Below are 25087 nucleotides of genomic sequence, written 5' to 3'. Positions count from 1 at the left end.
CACTACACACTACATCAAATACCCTAAAATTTTCATTATCCTTAATTTTTTTATAATTTCTTCTTTTTCTTCTATTTTTTATTATTATATTTATGGAATGAGTGGAAGGAGAGATATTAAAAAGAAATATTATTTTATTTTTAGGATAAAAGTATCATTTCTTAAATTTAGAGAATCACTATTCATCAAATCTAAATTTAAGGAATGGATAGGGTAACTGATGCAAAGAATTTTAATTAACCTATCTAAACTTTAAAGTAAAATTTTTAAATAAGATAATTGATATGGATGTTCTTACGCCTTTGATAATTCCTCCTCAAAAAAAACATGATCGTTTTTTTAGAAATCTATGAAATGATCGTAAAAATATTTTGAAACCAAATGAACTTGAGTTGACTTGGCGAAGCCGGTGCGGTGCGTTGGGTTGGATCAAGATTCGAAGATGTCGGATATGGACGGCGGCGCGATGCTGAACGTCCACGGTCGATTCCCGGTTCGAAGCCGTCGATCGAGCCCCGTGCTTATTCCAAGAAGGGAGGTGTGGTGAGCCTCGCGAACGAGCAACCGCCCCGTCCTTCGCCCCTCGCCCCTCGCTTACGGAGGAGCGCGTTTCTTAATTTCGAGCAGCACTGTGCGCGACGACGCGCCATCGGATCGGATCGGATTGTTGCTTCCCACAGACGAAATCCTCGGTGTGCATCTGGATCTTTCTCGGCTTTAATGATCCACGCGGATCTGAGAGATTGCGATGACAAAATCCGGGACGGAGAAGAGGAGGGTTCGGCGAGCCCCGCAGAATGGGGGGAGAGATCCGACCGACACCGCGTCCAAGGTTCTCTCTCTTTTTGTTTCCTTCTCCCTCCCTCCATTAAATTTCCTTCTTTTCCCTGTATAATCCCTTAACATGTTCATTGCTATTCGACTTTGTGGAAGTTAAATTTTATTTTTAAATTCATTTATTTGATCTATTTTTGGATGGAAATGGAATAAAAGTAGGGTTTTTGTTCTTCCTCTGCGCGAATTTCTTGTAAGATAAGCCGTCAGTTCGTCCAATATTTAACATTTCCCCTTTTTTAAAAATGTTTATGGTTATTAACTGTCATGTTCTTTTTGTTTAATCAGAAATTGCAATTCTATATTGCTAAAGATAAGTTCAGCTTTATGTATACAATGAAATGAACTGTACATATCGGCGCAGCAGTTCATTATTTTCCTTGCCTCTCAAAGGACATGAAGAACCATATCCAACAAAAGGAAATGTTATCAGCTCAAGACCATGTTGCTGGTGCTCGTCCCCTACAAATGCCCTCGTTTCTACTCTCTATTTTAGTTATACAAGCAGCCAAAGCATTTTTGTGTAGAAATCCTATGACTATTATTGTACGTATATCCTCAGAATATGTTTCATAAGTAACATGCTGAGCCGAGCCAAATTTCTACCTAATAGCTAGACCCAGATTCCCAGAAGGAACATGGATCATTCATTCAATTCATATCGACTAAGCTTTATCTATATATCATAAACCATATAATGATGTAGTTAACAATCTATCATGAAGTTGTATCAAAAGCTTTTTTGTTCCATAAATCTGTTAAGGTCACAATGTTTTTGTACTTTTTATTTGACACCGCTTTCTTTAAATTACTACCTATGTATATGGACAAACTACATCTGTTATTATGGATCTTTTGTGTCCTATATTTGAACTGCTTGAATCTCTGAGATATAACCACTGTATTCCACTCTGTAGCTTAAGAGAGTTGACCTTTGGAATAATAATGTGTTAGATCTTTTTTTCAGACTCGCGATTGGATGGAAGAGTTACTTCTATATCCTGTCAATTTGGAAGATAATTCTTCTGTTTTGTCAAACAGTTTTCATACACTTGAATCTACTTAACATGTATGTTTTGATGTTATTGATCAACAAAAATAGAAGGTTTTCTATCAAAAACTACCATATGAGTTTGTATTACACTTCATTTTTTAATACCATGATTTCTGCAGAAGAATACTCCGGGTAAAGATGTTTTCCAGCTGTTTGCTGAAAAGGTTAGAGACAATAAAAAGTTGGAATCAAGATGGGCCATCATGCAAGAAACAAGAGTTGAGTACTTTAGAGGCAAAGACTTTACAGTCTTTTTGAGAAATTATCCAGAGGTCAAGGAAATTCTTGCTTATGATAAGGATCTAGAAGTAGCAGATATCATAAATACACTATTAATCAAAAACCTTTTGGTGAGATGTGATCGTGTGCTTAAAACGGTTAGGCCTGGGAAGAAAAAGTTGTCCTCATGGCCTGCTCATCTTGAGATTCATTCTGTAAGTTTGTTTCTTTGTATTTGATTTTTTTAAGCATCTTGATTTCTATTTTAACTCTGAAAGATATGAGCATGGTTTTAAAAAAGCACCTAGTTAGTAGCTTATATAGTTGAGAAACCAATCATGACAAAGAGGGCACATTTTCTACCACTATTGCATATAAATGAATATTCTAGTTGATGCTTTAATTGGAAATCTATGGTAAAAGTTTATAGTTGAATGAAACAAATGTCATAAGTTTTTAACTTGCAGATTTTGCACTTCACAGAAATACTAATTCTAAAGTAGTCCATCTAATCATGTTTTGAAATTTTTGTATGTTCTAGGTAGCATGGTTGATCGAAATTTACCATTCTAGTAAATACTAAATACTAAAATCTAATATTGGTCGACATAGTTAATCTCTCTTGGGCTACTCATACCACCCATGTCAGGGTGCATTGGCTTGTTTCAACTCTTTACATGTATCAAAGTGTGTCTAGATGAATTCAAATATACTCGAATAATGATATCTCGATTAATGTTTAGGTGTAGTGATGGCAGTTTAGGTGGACGAAAATTAAAGGAATAAAATTCGTTTAAATTCATTTTGACACACTTTATCATGTCCATCTAGATACATCTTGGTGTCTTTTTCCACATGCAAAGTTTGTTGAATATTGATACAATATGGCATGGTAAAATTTTAATTCAATTAACTATCTAATTATTATTATACTTTAGGAGATTGAGAGAGTAACCTCTGTTTAAATTCATCTTGATACACTTTAATGCATATTGAGTGCCACCATAGTATACTACTAAAATTTTACTGTTTTACCAGATACTTAAATGTCAACGTGGAATTATATTTTGAACCTTGCATCTAATGATGAAATTATTTTCACAGTTCAAAAACTACACATCAACATGCAGTGTATCCCAACTAATTGTGCCGTCCTTAAATTTAAGAATAAGTACAGCAATTATTAGATTCAAACTATGTTTAAATAGATTCTTCATGATCTTTAACAATTTTAAACCCGCACAAAAGAATTTTACACAGTTTATGTTTTCCTTGTACGGAACAATATGTGAACAGTTGAAAGTTCTATAATAATTTTAATATATAAATTATAGTTAAAATTCATTATTTGTGTGGCATTGATGGAAAATGTAGGCTTGGTCTGAGGGGAAAATAAGTCTATTTTCAGCCTGGCATATACAATTTCAGGAGATCTTATCTTAAATCTGAAATATTATTTCATTGTAATCTAACTCATAAATAAGTATTTGTTCAGCCTCCTTGAATAGTTAACTGAAAACCATTCTTTTATTTTTGCAAGGGTCATTAATAGTGTAATTTATTTCACCGATGACAAATAAGATACATTGGGATACTACAAGCTAATTCATTTTCTAGTGGGTGATAGTGACCGAGTTGAAATCATGAATACTCTAGTTCACGACCAAGTTCATAGATGTCCACTCCAAGTTTTTTTGGGGAATATTTTATGTTGTGAATGGATATTATATGTGTTTGTTCATGCTTAGTTTTTCCTTCCCTTTCATTTTATGATAGCTCGTCAGTTAGGCATACATTTAAAGCATAATTTCCTAGATGTAATCTTTTCCTGGGAAGAATTTCTTTTCCGTATACTTGAAACCAAGAATACAAAAGTCTTCCTCCAGAATTATACCTTATTAAAAGACTAATGTGTTTTTCTTTTTATTGAGTGGAAAGGAACAAGGTGACTGTGTCATACTGATATTTATCTTCGTTCTTTATATGCAGGAACAAGTATTCTCTGAAAATGATGGTTTTTTTGCATGGACTTTCATGAAAAGGCGGACCCTGTGGCAAACAATTCTTTCGTTTCTTTGGCCACTTGTTGCACTAGCGGTGTGCCTATTTCCTGTATACCCTTACCAATGCAAGATTGTTGTTCTATACGCCTGTGCTGGAGCTTTGTTGTTCTTGGTTACACTGCTGCTTAGTAAGTTCTTTAATGGCAGAGTATTCATTATTTGATTCTTTTGTTTCTGAATTTAATTTACCATCTTTTCTTCGAAACTGAGATGCATGTCATGCACCGATCCATGTATTTATTTGATAGTGTTAAGATTGCTTTTAGGATTGTATTTGTTGATGACCAGAAACTGTCTTGTTTGGTTTTCAAGAATTGGTTGTCAAACTAGACTGTTTGATCAAGGACAGATTATAGGGTCCTAGAAGATGCTGAATATAGTGACAAATGAACAAATGAAATCAAGAAAATCATCAAGAGCATTGTCTTAATGCACTAGTGACTCTAATAATAGGTCAAGGGAGTTCTTCGAGGATCTAAAAATATTTGAAGAAATAGTAGAAATATATCACTCAAGGTTAATTTTCTATGATTATGACTTCTACACCATGATGAAAATTTAGAACAATAAAGAGAGAATTAATTAGGACGTAGCACATTGGAATTGTTTGAGATTGATTTCTTTCTTACTCAAAGCAACGCATGCCTATGCACTTGAATATTTGGTTACAATATTCATAATTTGTTCTATCGACTGAAAAAATACAAGTTATGAATTCATTTTTGTCTGGCAGTTCGAGGAGCTATCTTTGGCATTCTATACATTATTTTGGGAAAGCGCATCTGGTTTTTCCCCAATATAAATGCCGAGGAAACAACATTTAGAGAGCTAATTCGATTTTGGCCAAAGAAGGATGAAGAAGAGCCCCCAAAATGGACATCAAGGATTACATTTGCCATTGGGACTGCGTTGATTGTGGTTTTGCTTCGGCATCATGCTCCCAACGAGGCTGCTAGAGCTAGGTAACTTCTCAAATGTAAAGAAATTTTTTGTATCATTTGTTGCTATCCCTCTTCATTTTTTACTCGACATGGATCTTTTTCTATTTATCATTTCTCCTGTTAATTCTCTTTAGATACCAGAAGAAGGTTTACAACATTATCGATGATGTCCTCGAGTGGTCTCCAAAGCTAGCATTATCGGGGATGATGGAGAAGCAACACCCTCTTGTTAACGGAACAGAGACAAACTTTACAAAAGAAGAGAATCAATCAGCCAATACTGAAGATTTGGTTCAAGAGGCTGATAGAGATTCAGCTCAAGTTTAGTAATACAGGATTACAATTATCCAAATTTTACTTGCTCATCTTCTGAATCTTGAATTTTGAATGAAGAATTTTGTGGGTTCAGGAAGCTGATCGAGAATCTTGAAGTACATTTGCTACAATATTTGATTAATATCAAGTCTTTTACTTTTGATGATGGTATGCACTCTGATGTAAATCCACGAGTACAAAAGCCTAGTTCCACGAGTGCCTAATTGGTTTGAATTACAGATTTATTAAGGCAGGGAATAAATGTTGCATGCCTTGGGCCAGGGCTCCTGCCTAGGCTCCTGCCTAGGCTTTTCCTCACCAAAGCCTTAGCTCTCTTGCCAACTCGTTCTCACAATTCTCCTAGTCGAAGACTCGAAGCCCTCTCTTGTCGCATCGACTATGAGTTCTCTCTCAAAGGTGCCCTCTATCGGTGAGACGAGCACTCTCTAACTCTCTCTTCCCTTGTTGATTTTCTCCGTTGTGCTCTGTCTTCCCTTGCCACGACGAAGCTCTTTTGCCGGTAAACACTCATGTTTTTTTATTTTTTTATTAATCATGTTTTGTTTTTGACTTTTTGCATAAATTGGCGCAAGTATCTAAGGATATTAGATAGATAAGACTAATTCTTTTCTTTATATTTCACTTTGCATTCTTCTGCCTTACTGAAAAAGACAGGCGGAAGAGCTAGCTATAACAAACACAATAAAAATATTTTGCTAATTAGTACTAATGTTTAATCAAGCTCAATTTGGATGTACTTGTGCCTTTAATTGCACGAATAAAGTCTTAACTCCTTGACAATTGAATTGTTGTATTTTTTTTTAAGAGAAATGATACGCTCAGTGAATTTGGAGCACGAAATGCTCAGGGAATGACTCAGCAAGTGCTACGTGAAAAAAAAAAGAAATAAAAAAAATCAATGAGAAATGTTCCCGCGTGAGCTTTACAGCGTGCCCTTCTCCCTTCTCCTCCACCACCAGCGAAGCCCTATCTCCCTTCTCCTCCACCACCAGCGAAGCCCTATCTCCCTTTCTCCCTTCTCCGCCACCACCAGCGAAGCCCTGTCTCCCTTCTCCGCCACCACCAGCGAAGCCCTATCTCCCTTTCTCCCTTCTCCTCCACCACCGGCGAAGCTCCAAGCTCCTCCACCACGCTGTAAAGCTCACGCGGCTCGGCTCGACTTCTCCCTTCTCCTCCACTGTCGCCGCTTCTCCCTCCTCCTCCACCCACGACGACGGCCAGCTACTCCACGCTGACAGCTCCTCGAAGCTTCTCAAAGCCGAGCATCTCCACGCGGCGAAGCTCCAAGCTTCTCCACGCTGTGAAGCCCTAAATCTCCTCCACGCGCCGAAGCTCCAAGCTCCTCCATGTTGTGAAGCTCCAAGCTTCTCCACGCTGTGAAGCCCTTTCCATTCTGGTAACTCACAGTATCTACTCTGGCAGTATCTTGTGTTTTAGTTAAATGTATAGGAAGCTCATGAACTTTCTTGTCTATTTTTGATGAACCAACATGGATGGATAGGCATAGCAGAATTTATTACCTTTAAGATTTCTTCCTATGCAAAGAGTTTCCAATGTATAGGAAGTGGATTCACTCACTGTATCTTCTCCTGTATTTTAGTTAAATTTCATGATTCATTATCCTACTTAAAGGGTACCTTGATTGATGCTTTGTTGTTTCTTCACAAATCTGACATCAATAATGCGTGTTGTTTATTCCTTGCTATTTTGTAAGTTATGTGTATTCATAACAGCAAAAGAAACCTATTGAATTATTTATTTATGTATGTTCCTTGTTATGTTCTCATTTCAGTTTTTTTTTTCCTAATGATGTTCTTAAACATTTCTTTGTGCTATTATTTATTTATGTTTGCCAATAACTATTTAGTTTGAATTTAGGTTGTAAAATTGTTATGGAGCAAGAACTATTAATTGAGGGTGATGTGCAAGTGTTGGGTGATTCGTCAAGCTCAAATACACTTGATACTCCATAAGTTGGGATGTATTTTTCATCTGAAGAAGAAGTCTGTGCTTTTTACAAATCATATGCCCAAGGTCTTGGTTTTGGTATTTCAAAGTTGGGTTCCAAAAAAGGAGATGATGGCCAGATAAAGTATTTTTCATTCGGATGCTCTAAAAATGGTAAGACCGTTCCTAAAGTGAAAAATTCATTTTATCCTAGAGCTTGTAGCAAAACGGATTGCAAAGCAAAGATTAATATTACAATTCATAATGATGAATTATGTGTCATTACTAGTATTCAACTAGAACATAATCATGCATTAAGTCCAAGGAAGTCAAGACATTTCAGATGCAATAAAGTGTTAGATTCTCAAATTAAGAGGAAATTAGAGTTGAATGATCAAGTAGGAATAACTTTGAGTAAAAGTTTTCAATTATTTGTTGTTGAAGCTGGTGGTTATGAAAATTTGTCGTTTGATGAGAGAAAGTGTAGAAATTATGTGGCTGAAGCACGGAGATTAAGGCTTGGGAATGGTGATGCAGAAGCCTTGAATAATTACTTTTGTCGTATGCAAAGTAGAAATTCAAATTTCTTTTATGTAATTGATGTAGATGAAGATTCTCGCATCAGAAATATATTTTGGGCTGATGCAAGATGTAGGGCTGCATGTGATTCTTTTTCTGATGTCGTTACATTTGATACCACATATCTTACTAATAGTTATGATATGCCATTTGCTCCCTTTGTTGGAGTAAATCATCATGGTGAATCCATATTACTTGGTTGTGGTTTGATATCTAAAGAAGATTCAGAAACTTTCATTTGGTTATTTAAATCATGGTTGGCATGCATGAGAGGAAGAGCTCCACGAGCTATTATTACGGATCAATGCAAAGCCATGGAAATTGCAATTCTTGAGGTATTTCCAGACTCTCATCATCGTTTATGTCTTTGGCATATTATGAAAAAACTTCCAGCTAAGTTTAGTAGTCATGCCAACTATAAGTTGATAAAGAGAAACTTGAAGAATATTGTTTATAATTCTTTGACATCTACAGAATGTGATAGCAACTGGAAAAAGTTTATCAAAGAATTTAACTTGGAGAAAAATGATTGGTTGAATTCTTTATATGAAATTCGTCATAAGTGGATGCCTGTGTATGTGAAAGATAAATTTTGGGCAAGAATGTCGACAAGTCAAAGAAGTGAAAGTATGAATGCTTTTTTTGATGATTATGTTCATTCAAAAATAACTTTGAAGCAGTTTGTTGAACAATATAACAATGCTTTGAAAAGCAAGATTGAAAAGGAAGATAATTCTGATTTTGCTTCTTTTAATTTAATAATTCCGGTCATCAGTGGCAATCCAATTGAAAAGCAGTTCCAAAGTGTTTACACTAACAAGATATTTAAGTTGTTTCAAAATGAACTACGAGGCTTGATGTTTTGTAATACTTTATTTGTGAAGGAAGAAGGATCAACATTGTTTTTTGAGGTGATGGAAACTGTATATGGAAAAGATGGAACAACTCCAAAAGAGATTTCCTTTTGGGTACAATATAGTGAGTTACAATGTCAGATGAAGTGTTTGTGTCATCTCTTTGAGTTTCGTGGAATTGTTTGTAGACATTTGATGCCTGTTCAGGTAAAAAGAAAAGTCACTACAGTTCCAGAACATTATATTTTAGAACGATGGCGTAAAGACATTAAATGTGGATATCAAGGAATCACTAATATTTATGATGATTCTTGTCAGCATGCAGAGGAAAGACGAAGATATAATAACCTTCAACCATTGTTACAGGAAGTGGGACAACTTGGGTCAAAAAATGATGAGAGGTGCTTTGTTTTAATAGGGATATTAAAAGAAGCAAAAAAAAAGATTTATGGATACCAACATTGGTGATTCATTGGATGGTGATCATGATAGCAACATAATACATGAGGAATCAAGAAATGAGAGCAAAAAGTTTCACAGTCCACTGAAAGTAAGGTCTCGTGGGCGTCCACCGACGAAAAGAAAACAATCAAAACTTGAGCAAATTGAGAAAAGGGCAAAGGCAAAGTCTCGAAAAAAGGTTTGGTTTGTATATTTGGGTGTAATTTGTTACTTTGGTGTTATGTTATGTTGCTAATTTGTATAAGTACATTTGTCTACAGGGTTCTACAATTGATAGAAAGCAAGATGAGTTATCAAACATTGAACAAATTGATAAATTTTCAGGTTTGCTTGTAGATTCTTCATTTATTGTATTTCCAACTTTTTTGTTAAATCTAAGTGGTGATTCTGTTCTTATAGAGAGTCAGAGATTGTTTAGATTGGATAAAGAACTGCTGGTTCTTAATGATATTATTCAAGTATCAGTATTGCTTCTTTCACTTTAATGTTTGACATATTACCATCGTAGCCCTTCTATTACCGGTAACTATCATGTAACGTCATTCTTTGTATCAAAATTTGTATTTTCTATGTAACATTTGGTTTGGAAAGAAAATGGTCTAAGTGTGTGGACATATGTGCAGACAATGGAGAGAACAAGGTCTTTTGAGAAGCCTATTGATTTGTTACAAATGCATACTGATTTGTTCAAGGTATCTTCTCTTATCCAGGAAGACACAAATGATGGCTTGATGGTAGATGCTCATGATTCTCTGTTTGTTCCAAGAAGGCGAGAGTGCAAAGATGAATTTTGAGATTAATGATTATCCAGGATATGGAGATGAAGTATTTCATAAGGGCAAGAGTTAAAATGCTGCTACTAGAATGTAATAGAAGATTGTAATGCAATTGAACTTCTAAATTTTGTGTATTACTTGAATTGTTGTCTTATTACTGAACTTCAAACACTTTGATTTCCTTATGGGGATTTTGTCTTAGTTATTTTGTATCTTCAGAGTTGGACTGCTGTTGGTCACCCTCCTTTGAAGTAATTGTAGAAGTTATATTATGTTATTGCTCTGCCACATGTAATTCTCATATATTGCTTGGTAATTGTTATGCCTCTTCTTCTTCTTCTTCTTCTTCTTATGCCTCTGCCGAGAACCAGACAGTGTTGTGGATCGGTCAGCAGACCGATCCATAGTCCTCTGGACCGATCAGGACATACCCTGATCGGTCTGGGAGGCTTCTGATCGGTCTGTGGACCGATCAGCCTATAGGTGGATCGGTCCACAGACCGATCCCCTATTGTCCTCTGAATCCCATCGCTTCCTGATCGGTCTACAGACCGATCAGATAACTTACAGTGAACTACTGTTTGGTTACTAATCGGTCACCGGACCGATCAGATAACCCACAGAAATCTACTGTTTGGTTACTGATCGATCACCAGACCGATCAGATAACCACAGTATCACTGGATCGGTCTGTTGACCGATCAGATATCTATAGTATACTGGATCGGTCAACTAATTCTATGAAAGCAAAATAGAAACTGCAACTATGGAACCTAAATGAGTTCTGTGAAATTTGTAGCACAATCGATAGTTCAAATTTGGTTGCTTCTTTGTGATATATTTAGTCACTGGTCACTTCTGTTACTAGTCACTTCTGTTAAAGAATCCAAAGGCTCAGTCGGATTTTGGATGCTTTGTGTTAATCGCTTGCACTCAAGTAGTTGTCTGCCCGCAACAAAGGTCATGGAACATTACAGATAATGTTATATAGCAACATGAGGAAGTATCTTTTGTAAATACAAAATTTATCTAAAGTCACTTCCATAAGTTTCAAGAGTTAGAGAGTTAATATGACATTCAATGAATATCATGCAAAAAGCACATTAAAAACTTGATTTTAGTCATAATATTTTGAATCAACTATCCGTCTATTGAGAAATCAAATTGATAGACCTAAATATGTTACAAAAATTTGTAAATGATAATAAAAAAAACTCAGAAGGAAGAAAATGTTCATCTTAAAATTCATGCCAAAATCCTTATAGAATCAGTCATCCTCATTTTTTCAAAAAAATTGTCATCAAAACAAATCTTTAAATGAACATGAATAGCAACAAGAGGCTAAAGGATTACTCCAAATTAACAATAAGAGGAAAGACCAAGAACAACTCCAGATTAACTGAGAAGGTACATTAAATCATAAAACACTGATAAGGTACATTAAAAACCTAGAAACATCTTTCATTACATCTAAAGTTATTTGCTTATAGTAAATTACATCAACCACCTTAAAATCATCACAATCCAAGTAAATACAACTACAACGATAGCAACTCTAAACTTCCTATTCAGTGAACATAATTCATCACTCAACTTTATAGTAACGTTGTTCACATCCTCCAGGAGATCATTGCAATCAATTGTACCCTTGTAACTATTATATTTCTTCAATTCACTAATCTCCATCTGTAATTTTTTGTTATCCATCTTCAAATGATTAACAATTGCCTTAGTTCTCTTTGACAATTCTGGGTCATGCCATAAGAAGAAGTCGCATCCCCTATCCTGAATATTGAATAAACTTAATGAAAGCCCAATAGTTAAATAACATATAAGAGATCTCAACATATAAATAAATTTGATTTTGAAATAATTTTATATAAATAAAACTTACTCTAAATTTTGGACATGAAAAAAAACGTCTTCCTGGATTAGTTTCCGTCCATGATGTCCAGAGGGTAGCGCTTAATCCACAATAACATAATATATTGGGAATTTCACCTTGTTCATCATTCATGCTTCTTCGAGTCAAAGACGTTGCTGATGAAGAGCTGGCTTCCATGGATATTTGTTCCTTTCTCCTGTAATTTTTTTCATATCAATAGTTGTCCTTAGTTAACTAGATACTTACTCTAATCATTTATCACAAATAATTCGCATCCATCTATGAGTTTCTAAACCAGACTTCAATCATTTGTGTTAACACTGATTGATCCCAATTAAAATAGGTATTGGTTGGGTTATCTTTCTACAAGTGCCTAGCATAAAAGAAAGAAATAATCATATAGAAGAACAACTCATCAATCATGACCAAAACATGTAATAGGAAAAAATACAGCAATATGAGAAGAAATGCCAGCAATAGGAAAAAATTGTTACATGTAATAGGAAGCATATTTGCTTACGCAACCTACAATCCTTCTAAAATCTTAAGTCAATCACTCAAACGAACAAAGAATCTCAAATTCCCCAAAGAACTCCTAAATCCAACAGATACAGTAACATCGACGATCAAAGAGTGATATTTCCGTGCCGAAATGAGCACTAGAAACATATTCCTCCAATTAATCAGCCAATAATAATCCTCCAAAGGAAATACAAGGAAGAAAATAACTCTTACCTTCCCTCCGAACGAGATCCTTTCCACATCGACCAAGTTAGTGTGGTGTTAGGGCGTGGAGGAGCTTCGACAGAATTACCGTGGAGGAGTTTTAGGTCCGGGGAAGTATGGATTTAGGGCTTCGAGAAGCTTCGAGGAGCTTCACAGCGTGGAGTAGAGGACGAGCTTCGCTGGTGGAGGAGCTTTAGGGCTTCGCTGGTGGAGGATGGCTGTCAGCGTGGAGTAGCTGGCCGTCGTCGTGGGTGGAGGAGGAGGGAGAAGCGGCGACAGTGGAGGAGAAGGGAGAAGTCGAGCCGAGCCGCGTGAGCTTTACAGCGTGGTGGAGGAGCTTGGAGCTTCGCCGGTGGTGGAGGAGAAGGGAGAAAGGGAGATAGGGCTTCGCTGGTGGTGGCGGAGAAGGGAGACAGGGCTTCGCTGGTGGTGGAGGAGAAGGGAGAAAGGGAGATAGGGCTTCGCTGGTGGTGGAGGAGAAGGGAGAAGTCGAGCCGAGAATCGCGTCGCAGGTGGAGGGGAAAGAGAAGCCGCGGGATTTAGGGCAAAAACTTGCCTGTTTGCTCCGAACATTTCTCATTGATTTTTTTATTTCTTTTTTTTCCACGTAGCACTTGCTGAGTCATTCCCTGAGCATTTCGTGCTCTGAATTCACTGAGCGTATCATTTCTCTTTTTTTAATAACTTTGCAGGATATTAATGTGGCTGTGTAACTTCTTATTTAAGTGAATTTTGAATTGAAGAAAAATTCTCCATATCAAGTTTTATTATTTTTTGTTTATTACTATTGTTCATAATTATCTATCATCATAAACAACTCTCTTGATATTAAAAAAGACGAAAAAAGAAAGAAGAAGAAATAACCTAAAACTTAAAAGGTTCATTGAATAAATATTTTAGTAAAGAATCATATAACGAACGGAATGTTTAGCTCAGATTTTAACTCATGAGTCAAATGTAAATGAAGATTTTGTTGAAAACAAGAATGATGACAATGAAAAATTTGTGAGAAATAAAAGTGATGAGAATGAGAAATTTATAGAAAATGAGAACTAAGAAAATATAGATTTTAATGATTTGGATGAAATTTAAATTGATAAACTAAAGATATTGATAATTGTTGGGATGATGAGCGTACAAACGAATATTAATGTTTGACACCTACATATGATTTGAACATATTTGATCCAAGAGTCTAAGATAATCTCGATATAAAAATGAAAGATTTACTCGTGGAAAGAGGTCCTAAAATAGAAGATATTCTCAAGTTTCCTTTAGATAAATAATCTCAACACTTTTCTCATACTTACTATGTTCAAATGTTACCAAATGGTGAGACTTGTGATAAAAAATGGTTAGTGTAATTCGAAGGAGTTGGATAAAGTATTTTATATTTGTTATAAGTTGTTTAAAGAAATATATACAAAAAGTAATTTAGCAAGAGGAGTTAATGACTAGAACCATTTATGTGACAAACTTAAACAACATAAAAATAGTATTGAACATCGAGCTTTTGTGAACTACAAATGAGATTAAAGAAAACATTGACAATTGATAAGGAAATACAAGAACAAATTAAAAAGAACACAAAACATTGGAAACAAATTATGCTAAAAATAGTTGCTATTGTCAAATGTCTTGCTATACATAATTTGGCATTTCGTGGTACACATGACAAAATTTATGAAGATGGTAATAGTAATTTTTTGGATCTACTTGAAATGATTGCATATTTTGATTAATAATACAAGAGCATTTTTGACTCATTAAAATAAAAAGATTCATTATCATTATTTTAGTCATAAAATTTAAAATAAATTAATATCTATTCTAGCCTCCAAAGTCAAGAATATAATAATTTAAAAAGTAAAAGAGACAAAATATTTTTCAGCAATTCTTGATTGTATACCGGATGCAAGTCACAAAGGTCAAATGACTCTCATATTAAGATGTGTAGATGATTCAGAGACTCCAATTAAAATAAAAGAGCACTTCTTAGAATTTGTAAATGTAGAAGATACAACTAGTTTAGGTCTTTTCAATGAATTGTAAGTTGTTTTACCATCTTTAGAACTTGATATTGATAATGTGAGAGGACAAGGTTATAATAATGAATCTAATATGAAAGATAAAAATCAAGGTGTGCAAATTAGATTGCTTAACATTAATCCTAGACCATTTTACATGTCATGTGGTTCTTATTCTCTTAACTTAGTTGTTTGTGACATGACAAATTCTTGTGCGATAGCAAAATCATTTTTTTGATGCATGTCAATGTATGCACACCATGCTCTCTAATTCAACAAAAAGATGGAATGTTTTTCTTAAAATTATTATAAACTACAAGATGGGAAAGCTATATTAAAACAGTCAAAGCAATATTATCTCAAGCTATCCAATTCAGAAAAGTTTTGTTCAAATTAACAGAAATAAGTGAAGGTAATAAATTAAGTAGAGATGCTGAAACTTTATCATATGATGATCCATAATGTTAGCTTGTGTATTAGAATTTATGAAATAACATGCCAACATTATTTGTCAACATACTATTTGATTTATTTCTGTCAAACTCGTAATGAAAATAATTTTCTTTTTAACATATAAGCATTGTAAAAATAGTATTAGATCATATGCAAATAGTCACTAAATAAGGGGTATCCAATTTAAAACGATGCTCTTTGGCTTTTTCTATGTGGTTGAAGTTACCCATGCTTTATTGATTAATAATGTTTGTTCCTTTTAATTGAGCGTAAGTAGATATAGGATGATGTTACCGCTCCTTGATATTGAACCTCAATTGAGTGCTCTGTGCATTTGATGATCCAGAAAAATTATATTTTGAAATAATAAATATTAGTATAATTTTTTTAGTCAAGGTTAATTAGTTTGACTAAGTTTGAGTTGGCTCAAGCTTGAGTCTTGATGTTTGAATTTTGATATTTGACAATATATGAAAAATTGCTGGTGTAATTGTCCATTGGAGAGATTGTTGGTGTAATTCTCCTCTAGTCAAGGTTTGGCTAGTTTGATGTAAAGAAGAGTCAAATAAATCAAGGTTGACTAGATACTTGACTGGGAAATCCTAACTGAAGGTTAGATAAAGGCAAAACTAATGAGAAGATTGGCAGAAGAAGAAAATCTAAGTGGATCATTGTTGACTAGACACTTGGTGTAAAAGTCCTGGTGAGTGAAACTAGACAGTTGAAAAACCCTAATGAGTGAAGCTAAACAGATGAAAAATTCTGGTGAGTGAAGCTATGTAAAAAACCCTAGTGAGTAAAGCTAGGCAGTTGGAAAATTCTGATGAGTGAAGCCAGGTGAAAAATCCTAGTGAGTGAAGTTAGACACATGAAAGTCTTGGTGAGTAAAGCCAGGTAAAAAACCCTAGTAAGTGAAGCTAGACAAATGGAAAATACTAGTGAGTGAAGCTAGGTCACCAAAAGTCTTAGTAAGTGAAGCTAGGCAGATAGAAATCCTAGTGAATGAAGCTAGGTGATGAAAAGTCCTGTTGAGTGAAGCTAAGTGAAAAACCCTAGTGAGTGAAATTAGGTAGTAAGGAAGTCATGGTGAGTGAAGTCAATTAGTTGAAAATTTAGGTGAGTCAAAGGTTGACTAGACACCTAGTGATTGAAAGTCCAAGTGGGGCAAGGCTAACCGGACACTTGGCATGAGATGGTGAGTCCAAGTGAGTCAAGGTTGACTGGACACGTGGCACGAGGAGAAAAGTCCAAGTGGGTCAAAGGATTGACCTGACACTTGGTGGAGAAGTCCCAGCAGGTCAAGGTTTACCAGCTGCTTGGCAATGAGAAGTCCAATAGGTCGCGGTTGACTGAATGTTGGGTGAAGGAAATCCTAGACTTAGGTTTGGAAGTTATGGTTTGGTAATCGATTAGGTTAATCGATTACAACATGTGTTAAGCGATTAAGATAAAAGGGTAATCACTTAAGCTTAAAGTTGCAAGAAACCGAATGAAGCTAAATCGATTATAGTAATCGATTCAACAATTCTTAATCGATTAAAGTTGTTTCTGTGAGAAATAGAATGAAGGTGAATTAATTAGGGTAATCAATTCAACAATCCTTAATCGATTAGGCTAATCGATTAAGGTTGTTTCTGTAAAAAATAGAAGCTACGGTGAGTGGTTAAGTAGGGAGACTTAATTGCTTATGGCTAATTCTCGCACGAATATAAAGCTTCCTAATCGATTAGGAAGGCCTAATAGATTCGATTAAGCTTCATAAAAGTAGTCATTATGTAGGTTGCTGACGTGGTAATCGATTAAGGAGTTTCTTAATCTATTAAGACGCCAACGATAACCCTAGAAAAGGATTTTTCATGCACTGTTTCATCAGAACTTTCGACGCCAGTTCTTGAGATTTAGGGGAGACAAGTGCTTCTGCATTTTCTACCTTCAAGAGGTATTCTAAAGCAAAAAGAGCTCAAGCAAATCAAGGTTTAAAGTGCTAAGTCATGTTTTGATTTGTATTTGCATTTATTTCCTTGTTTCGAGTTGTATTTTTGTTCTTCAGCTTGTATGAGGCTTCTCCACCTCTGGATTATTTCCAAGGAGTATTTTCATAGTGTAGAGGTGTGCATTGTGTGAATCCTTAGATTAGTCACCTTATTTGAGGTGAATACCAAGTAAATCCTATTTGTTAGAATTGGAGAAGCTTGGTTTCGAGTATTCCACTACAAATCATCATTCTTGAAGCGAGCAAGCTATTCACCCCCCTCTAGCTTTGAAGTATCCCAACAAGTGGTATCAGAGCGAGGTCGTGCTTCACCGGACTCATCGCCTGAAAGAGCAACGAGCTAGAGCAAGAAGAAGAAGTTGAAGCCCTAAGTCAACAAAGTCAAAAACTTCATCAAAAAGGAGCTCTACTTCAAGATGGATTTCTGAGATAGACTCGGATTCGACACAAGAATGCCTCCACTATTCACAATGATAAACTTCGATCTTTGGAAATCAAGGATAAAAAATTTCTTGATGATGAAGATAGAGCAATGATTTGCTCTAATGGAAGGCTTTGAAGCTCCAAAGGATTGAAAAGGCAAGCTTATCAAGAGAAGCAATTAGAGCAAGGAGCAAATTCGATGATGTGAGGCCAATGATAAAGTGACCAAATTGTTGGTCAATCTATTGTCAAGCAATATTTTGAGCCAAATTGGAGACTATCACGATGCAAAGGAGCTTTGGAGCAATTTAGTGAAGCTATATGAAGATCCATCCTCAATGGAGTGCAACGATAAAGGTAAAGAGGGAGCATACTTTTTGTTTTATGTATATGAGGATTCAGAGGTTGAGTGATGCTCAGCATTCGAGGGTGGAGAGGAAGAAGCATCCACCTCAAGGATTGAGGGGAGTATGCATCATCAATGCCAAATCAAGAAGAAGCCTCTACATCCAAAACAAATGGAGGATCATGTGCCACCCCTACAAGCAAAGGTATAATAATTCAATTATTAATAATAAAGATCACATTATTTTCTTTGAGCGTAAAGAAAGTGGACATTACAAGAGTAAGTATCCTAAGTTGACCAAGAAGAAAGGTCAAATGGCACCAAAGGCTAAGGAAAAGCCAAGAAAGGTCGGCCCCATGATATGGAGGGGCAAGGAGCATATTGTGTGCTTCTTGGGTAGTCAAAAAGGGCATTACTGAGTCAATTCCCACGGAGGAAGATATCGACCAAAAGTTAAGAAGGAAGTTTAACTCAAGGGGGAGCTCTCAAAAGCAAACCCAAGGTATCATTTATTGGACCAATTCCTTTGAGCCATGATAAAAAAAATGCTAGGTCTAGCTTATATCATTTTAATGCTATTTATCATGAAAATAGAAAGCATGATAGGATTAAGGAAAAATATGTTTCATATCATGCTAGGACTATCTCACTTAAGTCTACACTACAAGAATTTTTGCATTCAACAACACCCAATAGACAACGCTTTTTAATAAAAACGTTGTCGTTCTTTGTTTTACAACGCTTTTAGTGAAAAGCGTTGTCTATGGTATTTACTTTTTACTAAAGACAACGATTTTTAATGAAGTGTTGTCTTTAGTGTTGTTGTTTATGGTCAAAGACAACATTTTTTTAAAAAACGTTTTTTAAAGTGTTGTGTATGTTTCCCCTAAACTCACTTAAAATAAATTCGCAGCCCTCGCTTTGCTAAACTCTAAACCGTCAACGCGCGCGCGCCTTCTCCTCACCACTCCTCTCCACGAGTTCTCCTCTCCACTCCTCTCCACGAGTGCCTTCTCCTCTCCTTCTCCTCTCCACGAGTGCCTTCTCCTCTCCACTCCTCTCCACGAGCGCCTTCTCCTCTCCACGAGCGCCTTCTCCTCTCCTTGCCGCGTGATCTCCTCTGAACCCTAATCTCGACCCAAACTCCTCACGCAAAACTCCTCACGCCGGCCCAACTCCTCCAAGTCGAGATCCCTAATCTCGCATTTCCCCATCTCCTCAATCAAAGTCAGCTTATCCTTTCTCAAATCTCTCGAGCCCTCGACGCAGATCCAGCGGAGTGTAGACGCCGAGCGGAACAATCGCCAGGATGGTCTGTATTGCGTGCCTGTTGCCTTTGTTCTTGATCCCCGTCGTTAACGCCTTGCCTCTGCTCTTCGATCTCATCGTCGGTAAGATCTACAGGCTTTTCGGCTGGGAATACAGAAAGCCTGCAAGGGTGCCAGCTGCTTGTCCATACAAGCCTGCTTCAAAAAATGTTGATGGTTTAAATGCAGGTACAGAGTCTCTTGTGGAACCTCATAAAAATTCTGCTACACAATCTGATAAAAAAGAAGAATAGAATCAGAGTCAGCAGCTGTTTCCATGCCAAATGAACAGTTTGAAGTTTGTATAAGCATGTTAAAAAATCCTACTTAATGATCTTATGGCAGTGTGTTACATGTGGTCTAATTATATAAACGAGTGCAGTTTCTGGCTTCTTCCTGTGGTGTTATGGCACATGGATGAGATGAAATGTGCATTCGATGCTATTATTATTTCTTGAAATGTCGTCTGCTCAAAAAAAAAAAAAAAAAAAAAAAAATCAAAGTCAGCTTACCCTTCCTAATCTTCTCACAGCTCCTCAACTCCTCTGAACCCTTCGATCTTAGTTCCTTCCTCGCAGAGCAGATTCGAGAGTAGGAGGAACGGAAGAAAGAAAGGTAAAATTTCTTCCATCCCTCTAGAATAAGATTTTGTTTATTTTTGATTATTTTCCGAACTAGCCATTTTGCCGGATTCATACTGCATCAATTTTCCCCCTCCCCTGATTGTATTTTCTCATGATTTAGTCATTCCTCGATGGCACGGATCGATGAGTACATAATCTGATGAAGACTGATTAAAAATATGGTTTGCATAGATGAGTACATAATCTGATGAAGACTGATTAAAAATATGGTTTGCATAGATGAGTACATAATCTGATGAAGTTTGTGCTAGGCACTATATATTTAGAGTTGTTGAAGTCAAAGTGAGGCTCAATCTGACTAAAATACCAAAACACTTTAATTAGGATTCCTGGTTCTCAATCACGTGGGAATCAAAGAGGAAGTCCTACTCAAAAGAGGATGTCCAACTTAACTAAGGAGACTTCTTATATATCATTACATTATTTTTTTCATTGAAAATGAGGTTTTTTTCCATTTTTTATTATATGTTTAATAAGGAGGTCCTGTTTAGTAAATCTACAGGCATTTTGCATATTATTGGCAACTGATGATCCTATACAGAATTGATAAACCTCTATAGTTCTACTTGTCACACTACTTTTTATTGCTTTGTACTGCTTTTGATGTTTTGATTTAATTGAAATTTGGAAGCCAATGTTAATTCATATTTTTTTCCAGGTATCTTGTTCAGATAATCACATTCATCTGCTAAAAATGCCTACAATGGATATCTCAAAATCCATATCGGGAATCAAGGTTTGTCATACCATATGGTTTAGACATCAATGCTTTGTTGGCTTAGTTTTACTGAAAACCTTTCCTGGATAAACTTTCGTATGTTGATATATTCTAGTATATCTTCAGCCTCCTTTTTCGTTTCCTCTCAAACATGAAGGATCCTGCACACAAGTTGCATTTGAGCAGACAACTGGATTAGTTGCTGTTTCCACTGAAGATTATTGTGTACAATTCTATAGCTTGTTTGACAACCATGAGGTTTCAGAGGTGATGGCTCTATTTTTGCATTCTGATATTATCATCTAGAGCTTGACATCTCTTTTTTCCTTTAAGAAAAAGCACGTTCTCATGATATTTATTTTATTGCTTAGGTCCAAGTGTGCAAAAGAAATTTTCAGCCTGCAGATGACGTTATGGTACGCCATTAACTAATCAAGATATATTTGCGGTGCTGTATCTGTTATGACTATTACCTTAACTTTTGTTCTGTTGTATCCGTAGCTCTTTGAGTCAATCGTCCATGCATTAGTAGGCTGTTAGTTTAGAAGCAATTCTAATTTGTAGTTTGACATTTGGAAAGAATGCATTATTTGTACCAACTGCCAAATTTCTGTAAACAGCTTGATTGGAGTTGCATTTTTATGGATTCTTTGGGTCATTTTTTGCTAAGACATTATTGCTTCCAGGAATTAGCTCTGTAAATATCACTGTTACTGTTGGGTTCCATTAACTAGAAACAAGTATATTTGATACAACTCAGTTATGGGGTACAAAAATATCCATTTTGATTCTGATTAGCCAGCCACATAGAAGGCAGGGATATAAGCTAGAAAGTACCACAATTGGTTCCTATTTGCTGGAAACTGGAAATGCACGTGTCATAACTCCCACAGGCTCTCTTTGTGGCAGTTGTGGGGTATTCAATTACATGTTTCTATTGCTGGAGTAATCAGTCATGGATTGTCTGGGACAAGATAGAGATTTAATTTAGTTTAAAGCTCAATAATTTCTGAGATTCATGCTAAACTACCATGCTAGGATTGGTGTGTAGTTTGTGTTTCAATAGAGCGAGATCACAAATTTGCACCTATTTAAATAATGTCTTGGGGATGCATTTTGAGAGAGTCAATCTTAAAATTTGCTTGGTTGCTGTCATAATTTGTTTTAAGCATGTAATTACTTTTGCATTACAACATAGATAGCTATCATAATTCTTGTAGATGATGAATTAGATCTTTGAATTTTTGGCTAACTCTTCGTGGATGTACTTGTACTTCGATGGTTGCAGCTATATGTGGCTCTTGTAGCCATTTCTCTTGATGGCTCCTTAATGGCTACCATTGATGTGACAATTCCTGAAGAAAAATTAGGGGGTTTGGTTTGTCTAAAATACTGGACTCGTGGTTCCCTAGTGGCAGAGTACTTATTATCCACTGTCATATATGAGCCTCATAGGTAAGAAGACTACAAACAGAGCTTCATCTATTGTTCTTTATTTTTTTGTTTATTTATTCTATAAATCTTTCATAACTTTGCGAATAGGGACCATCAATCTTTTAATTTTCTATGATGTCAATTGGAGAAGTATTTAATTTGGCACACCAATGTGGTCTTTCATATCAGTGAGACAAACATATTTCCTTTTCAATTTTCTAGATACTTTAGTTTTATGTAACAGAAGTTTCATTGGTTTTTAATTTCTATATAGTTTTGGTGCTTATGATTTGGTTATTATATCCGCACATTCACGCATTTCTTTTGCAATATGAAAAGCATCCTTGAATGATCAGATCATATCTTATTCCAGCATATTGAACCTTTTGATTGTTGGAAAAGAGTGATAAGTTTGATTGTTACCATTACTCATTTTAGAGAAATTCTTCAAGTTGACAATCTTGAATTAGTTAAATGTTGATCAATTTTATATTGAAACTTCATTTCTGGTCTATATGGTTATGGGCTGACGTTGCTTATCCTTGAGTGATCCATATGGTTGTGGGCTGGCTTAGCTCTTCTTTGAGTGATTGGTTGCCAAGTTGTTCTCTGCTGCTTAATAATTCTTGGTTCTTTGTTACTGCTGCCGTTATCATTACTACCATCCCATGTTTGTCCCAACTGTTTGGAATCAGTTACATGAATCTTATCCTTCGGAGCTCCAGGACAAATTATAAGATTTTCACTACTTGACTAATGTTTTCTTTGCACTTCTTTAACCCTTTACACCTTCCACTCTAACAGATAAAATAAACCACCTTTTTATATTTTCTTTACTTTCTGATGTAGTGATGCTCAAGTTTCATCTCTTGCATTTCGCCCTGGACACAACATGGCTGTCACATCATCTTATGGTGGTGATTTTAAGGTAGTGTCTATTAGGCTCTTTTCTTTCTGTTGCCCCATTGTATATAATGATTAAATGAGTAATCTATTTTTCAGGTTTGGGTTCATGGTTCTCATGCCGACAGAAATAATGAATCAATCCAGAGAACTGGTTGGAGATGCCAATCTGTTGGTTCATACAAGTATTAAATTTTGCTGCCAATGAAATGTTTTTTCCTTTATTATATTAATATCATTGCTCATTTGATGCCTTTTAGTTTTTATGATTTATTTTAACATAAAAAATTATTTGTATCGAATGAAATTGAAATAATTTGTGGAAGCAGACAGCTTTCAAATCAAGCAGAGATATTTAAAGTAATACTTGTATTTGATGCTACTCAGAGCTGAACCAGTTGATTGGGCGTATGGAACTTGCAATTTTGTATATACATTAATTATGAAAAAAAGATACTGTTTCTTAATTTAAAGGATGCCTTGTTTTTTAATTGAATTATTGGTGAAATCTTTAAACTATTTTTTGAAATTATTTGCTTGCATATATTTCTTTTCCCATCATATAGTGTTGTTGCACGGTGGAACTCCCATGAAATTAATTTCTTTGAATTGATGACAGGGGAAAATCATTAACAGCTGCTGCTTTTTCTGCCGATGGATCAGTCCTTGCTATTGCAGCTGAGACTATAATTACATTATGGGATCCAGATTCCAATATTCTTGTGGCTATGATTGGAGATACACTTTCGGTAATCATCATTTTGCCTATATTGTTATCTGGCAAATCGAAATAGCAGTGAATGTCCTTACATCTGTTTTTTTTTCCTTTTTCTTGTACAGCCAATTACAAAGCCTTCATTTGTTGGGGAATCAGAATATCTGGTGTCCTATACACACGGTTTAAAGCCATAACTTTCAGTTTGGAGTACTTCAAATTTGGCATTGTACTGGTCTCACGGGATTGTTACAGAAGGTGTGCATTTTTTGGCTCTTAAATGATCGTAGTATAAATCCAAGACTAAAAGAACCAGAAAATTAAAATGAAATAAAAAGAACCAGTCCATTTTTGGCACTTTAGATGTTCATGTCAACAGTTCCATACAACAACAATCTTGAGTCCTAAAGCTTCTATTTTGCAAGTGTCTCTAGCATACATGCACTAATATTAATAAATTGCAAATGTCCAAAATAGGCAGCAAGAACCAGTCCATTGTTGGACCAGTATAAACTTACCGTGGCTTTGCGAATGGTGTATGATTACAAACAAAGCTCACATTTTGTGAAATATTTATAGAATTTTTTATATTTCTTTAACTTTATACTATTTTCTCTTTGAGTAGTTAGAAGATTGTAATCTTTTGTCTTGTTGATGGTTCCCATTTTTTTACAGCCGTAAGCTGTTCCCATGATGAATCTCAATTCGCCGTCTTAGCTCTTCTCAGTTCAGCAGGTGATGCTGATGCAAAAGGAAATGGGGTAATATTTTTCTTCGATGTGGAAGATCCTGTTCCTGTGGCAACCTAAGAGGAATAAGTCATTTCCTCGATGGCACGGATGAATACCTAAAATCCATCCTCTACTCCACCATTCTTTGCCACTCCTCAAGCCGAAACAACTGCAAAGGTAGAGTCAACATCAAGTATTACATTGTGCCTGGCTACAAGAAGACCGGGGCCGCAAAATCCAATAAAGACAGGTCAAACATCAAGTAGCATTTTGTAACTTATTCCTCTTAGGTTATATGCTTGGTTAATATATATGCTTAGAACTTGTAAAGACAGGTCAAACATTAATATGCTTGGTTAATATATCCATCTACAACACTCCCGCTTTTTCCTCTAAATATGATTTTCATTTAGCACAGAACTAATGCCAATTTTTTTATTTTGATGCAGTGTTTAAAGAGCTTGAGTAGAAGTTGGCCCTAAAGAAAACTTGTCAGATACGATATAAACACACTTACGGTATGAATTACATGTATATATAACATTGACATATTATTTAGTACGAGATTTACATGTATGAAAGTTTTCATACAAAATTTCTTGATTGCCTACAACCCAGGTGTGCTGATGACAAGTTGAAGAAGATGGCTCTAAGAGTGATAGCTGAAAGCCTTTCAGAAGAAGAGATTGCTGGACTTAAAGAAGCAATTCCATGCGA

At 35.7% G+C, this 25087-nt stretch overlaps 2 protein-coding genes and 1 pseudogene across 2 annotated transcripts; all 3 read left to right on the top strand.

Annotated features, from left to right (window-relative positions):
• Nucleotides 1-433: 433 nt before the first annotated feature.
• Nucleotides 434-5592, top strand: LOC121977140. The gene is made up of 5 exons (XM_042529692.1): nt 434-832; nt 2008-2322; nt 4097-4298; nt 4904-5132; nt 5246-5592. The coding sequence occupies exons 1-5, from the start codon at nt 749-751 to the stop codon at nt 5436-5438; spliced, it is 1023 nt and encodes a 340-aa protein (XP_042385626.1). The 5' UTR covers nt 434-748; the 3' UTR covers nt 5439-5592.
• A 760-nt stretch (nt 5593-6352) lies between these two features.
• Nucleotides 6353-10083, top strand: LOC122041849 (protein FAR-RED IMPAIRED RESPONSE 1-like). The gene is made up of 7 exons (XM_042601697.1): nt 6353-6581; nt 7839-8941; nt 9035-9228; nt 9320-9467; nt 9550-9613; nt 9689-9747; nt 9913-10083. The coding sequence occupies exons 1-7, from the start codon at nt 6353-6355 to the stop codon at nt 10081-10083; spliced, it is 1968 nt and encodes a 655-aa protein (XP_042457631.1).
• A 10441-nt stretch (nt 10084-20524) lies between these two features.
• Nucleotides 20525-24448, top strand: LOC122041848 (annotated as a pseudogene).
• The last annotated feature ends 639 nt before the right edge of the window (nt 24449-25087 follow it).

The sequence above is a fragment of the Zingiber officinale genome, chromosome 1B, assembly GCF_018446385.1.
Source record: "Zingiber officinale cultivar Zhangliang chromosome 1B, Zo_v1.1, whole genome shotgun sequence".
Taxonomy (NCBI): domain Eukaryota; kingdom Viridiplantae; phylum Streptophyta; class Magnoliopsida; order Zingiberales; family Zingiberaceae; genus Zingiber; species Zingiber officinale.
The sequence above is the reverse complement of the archived record's forward strand: the minus strand, read 5'-3'. Positions and strand labels throughout refer to the sequence as shown.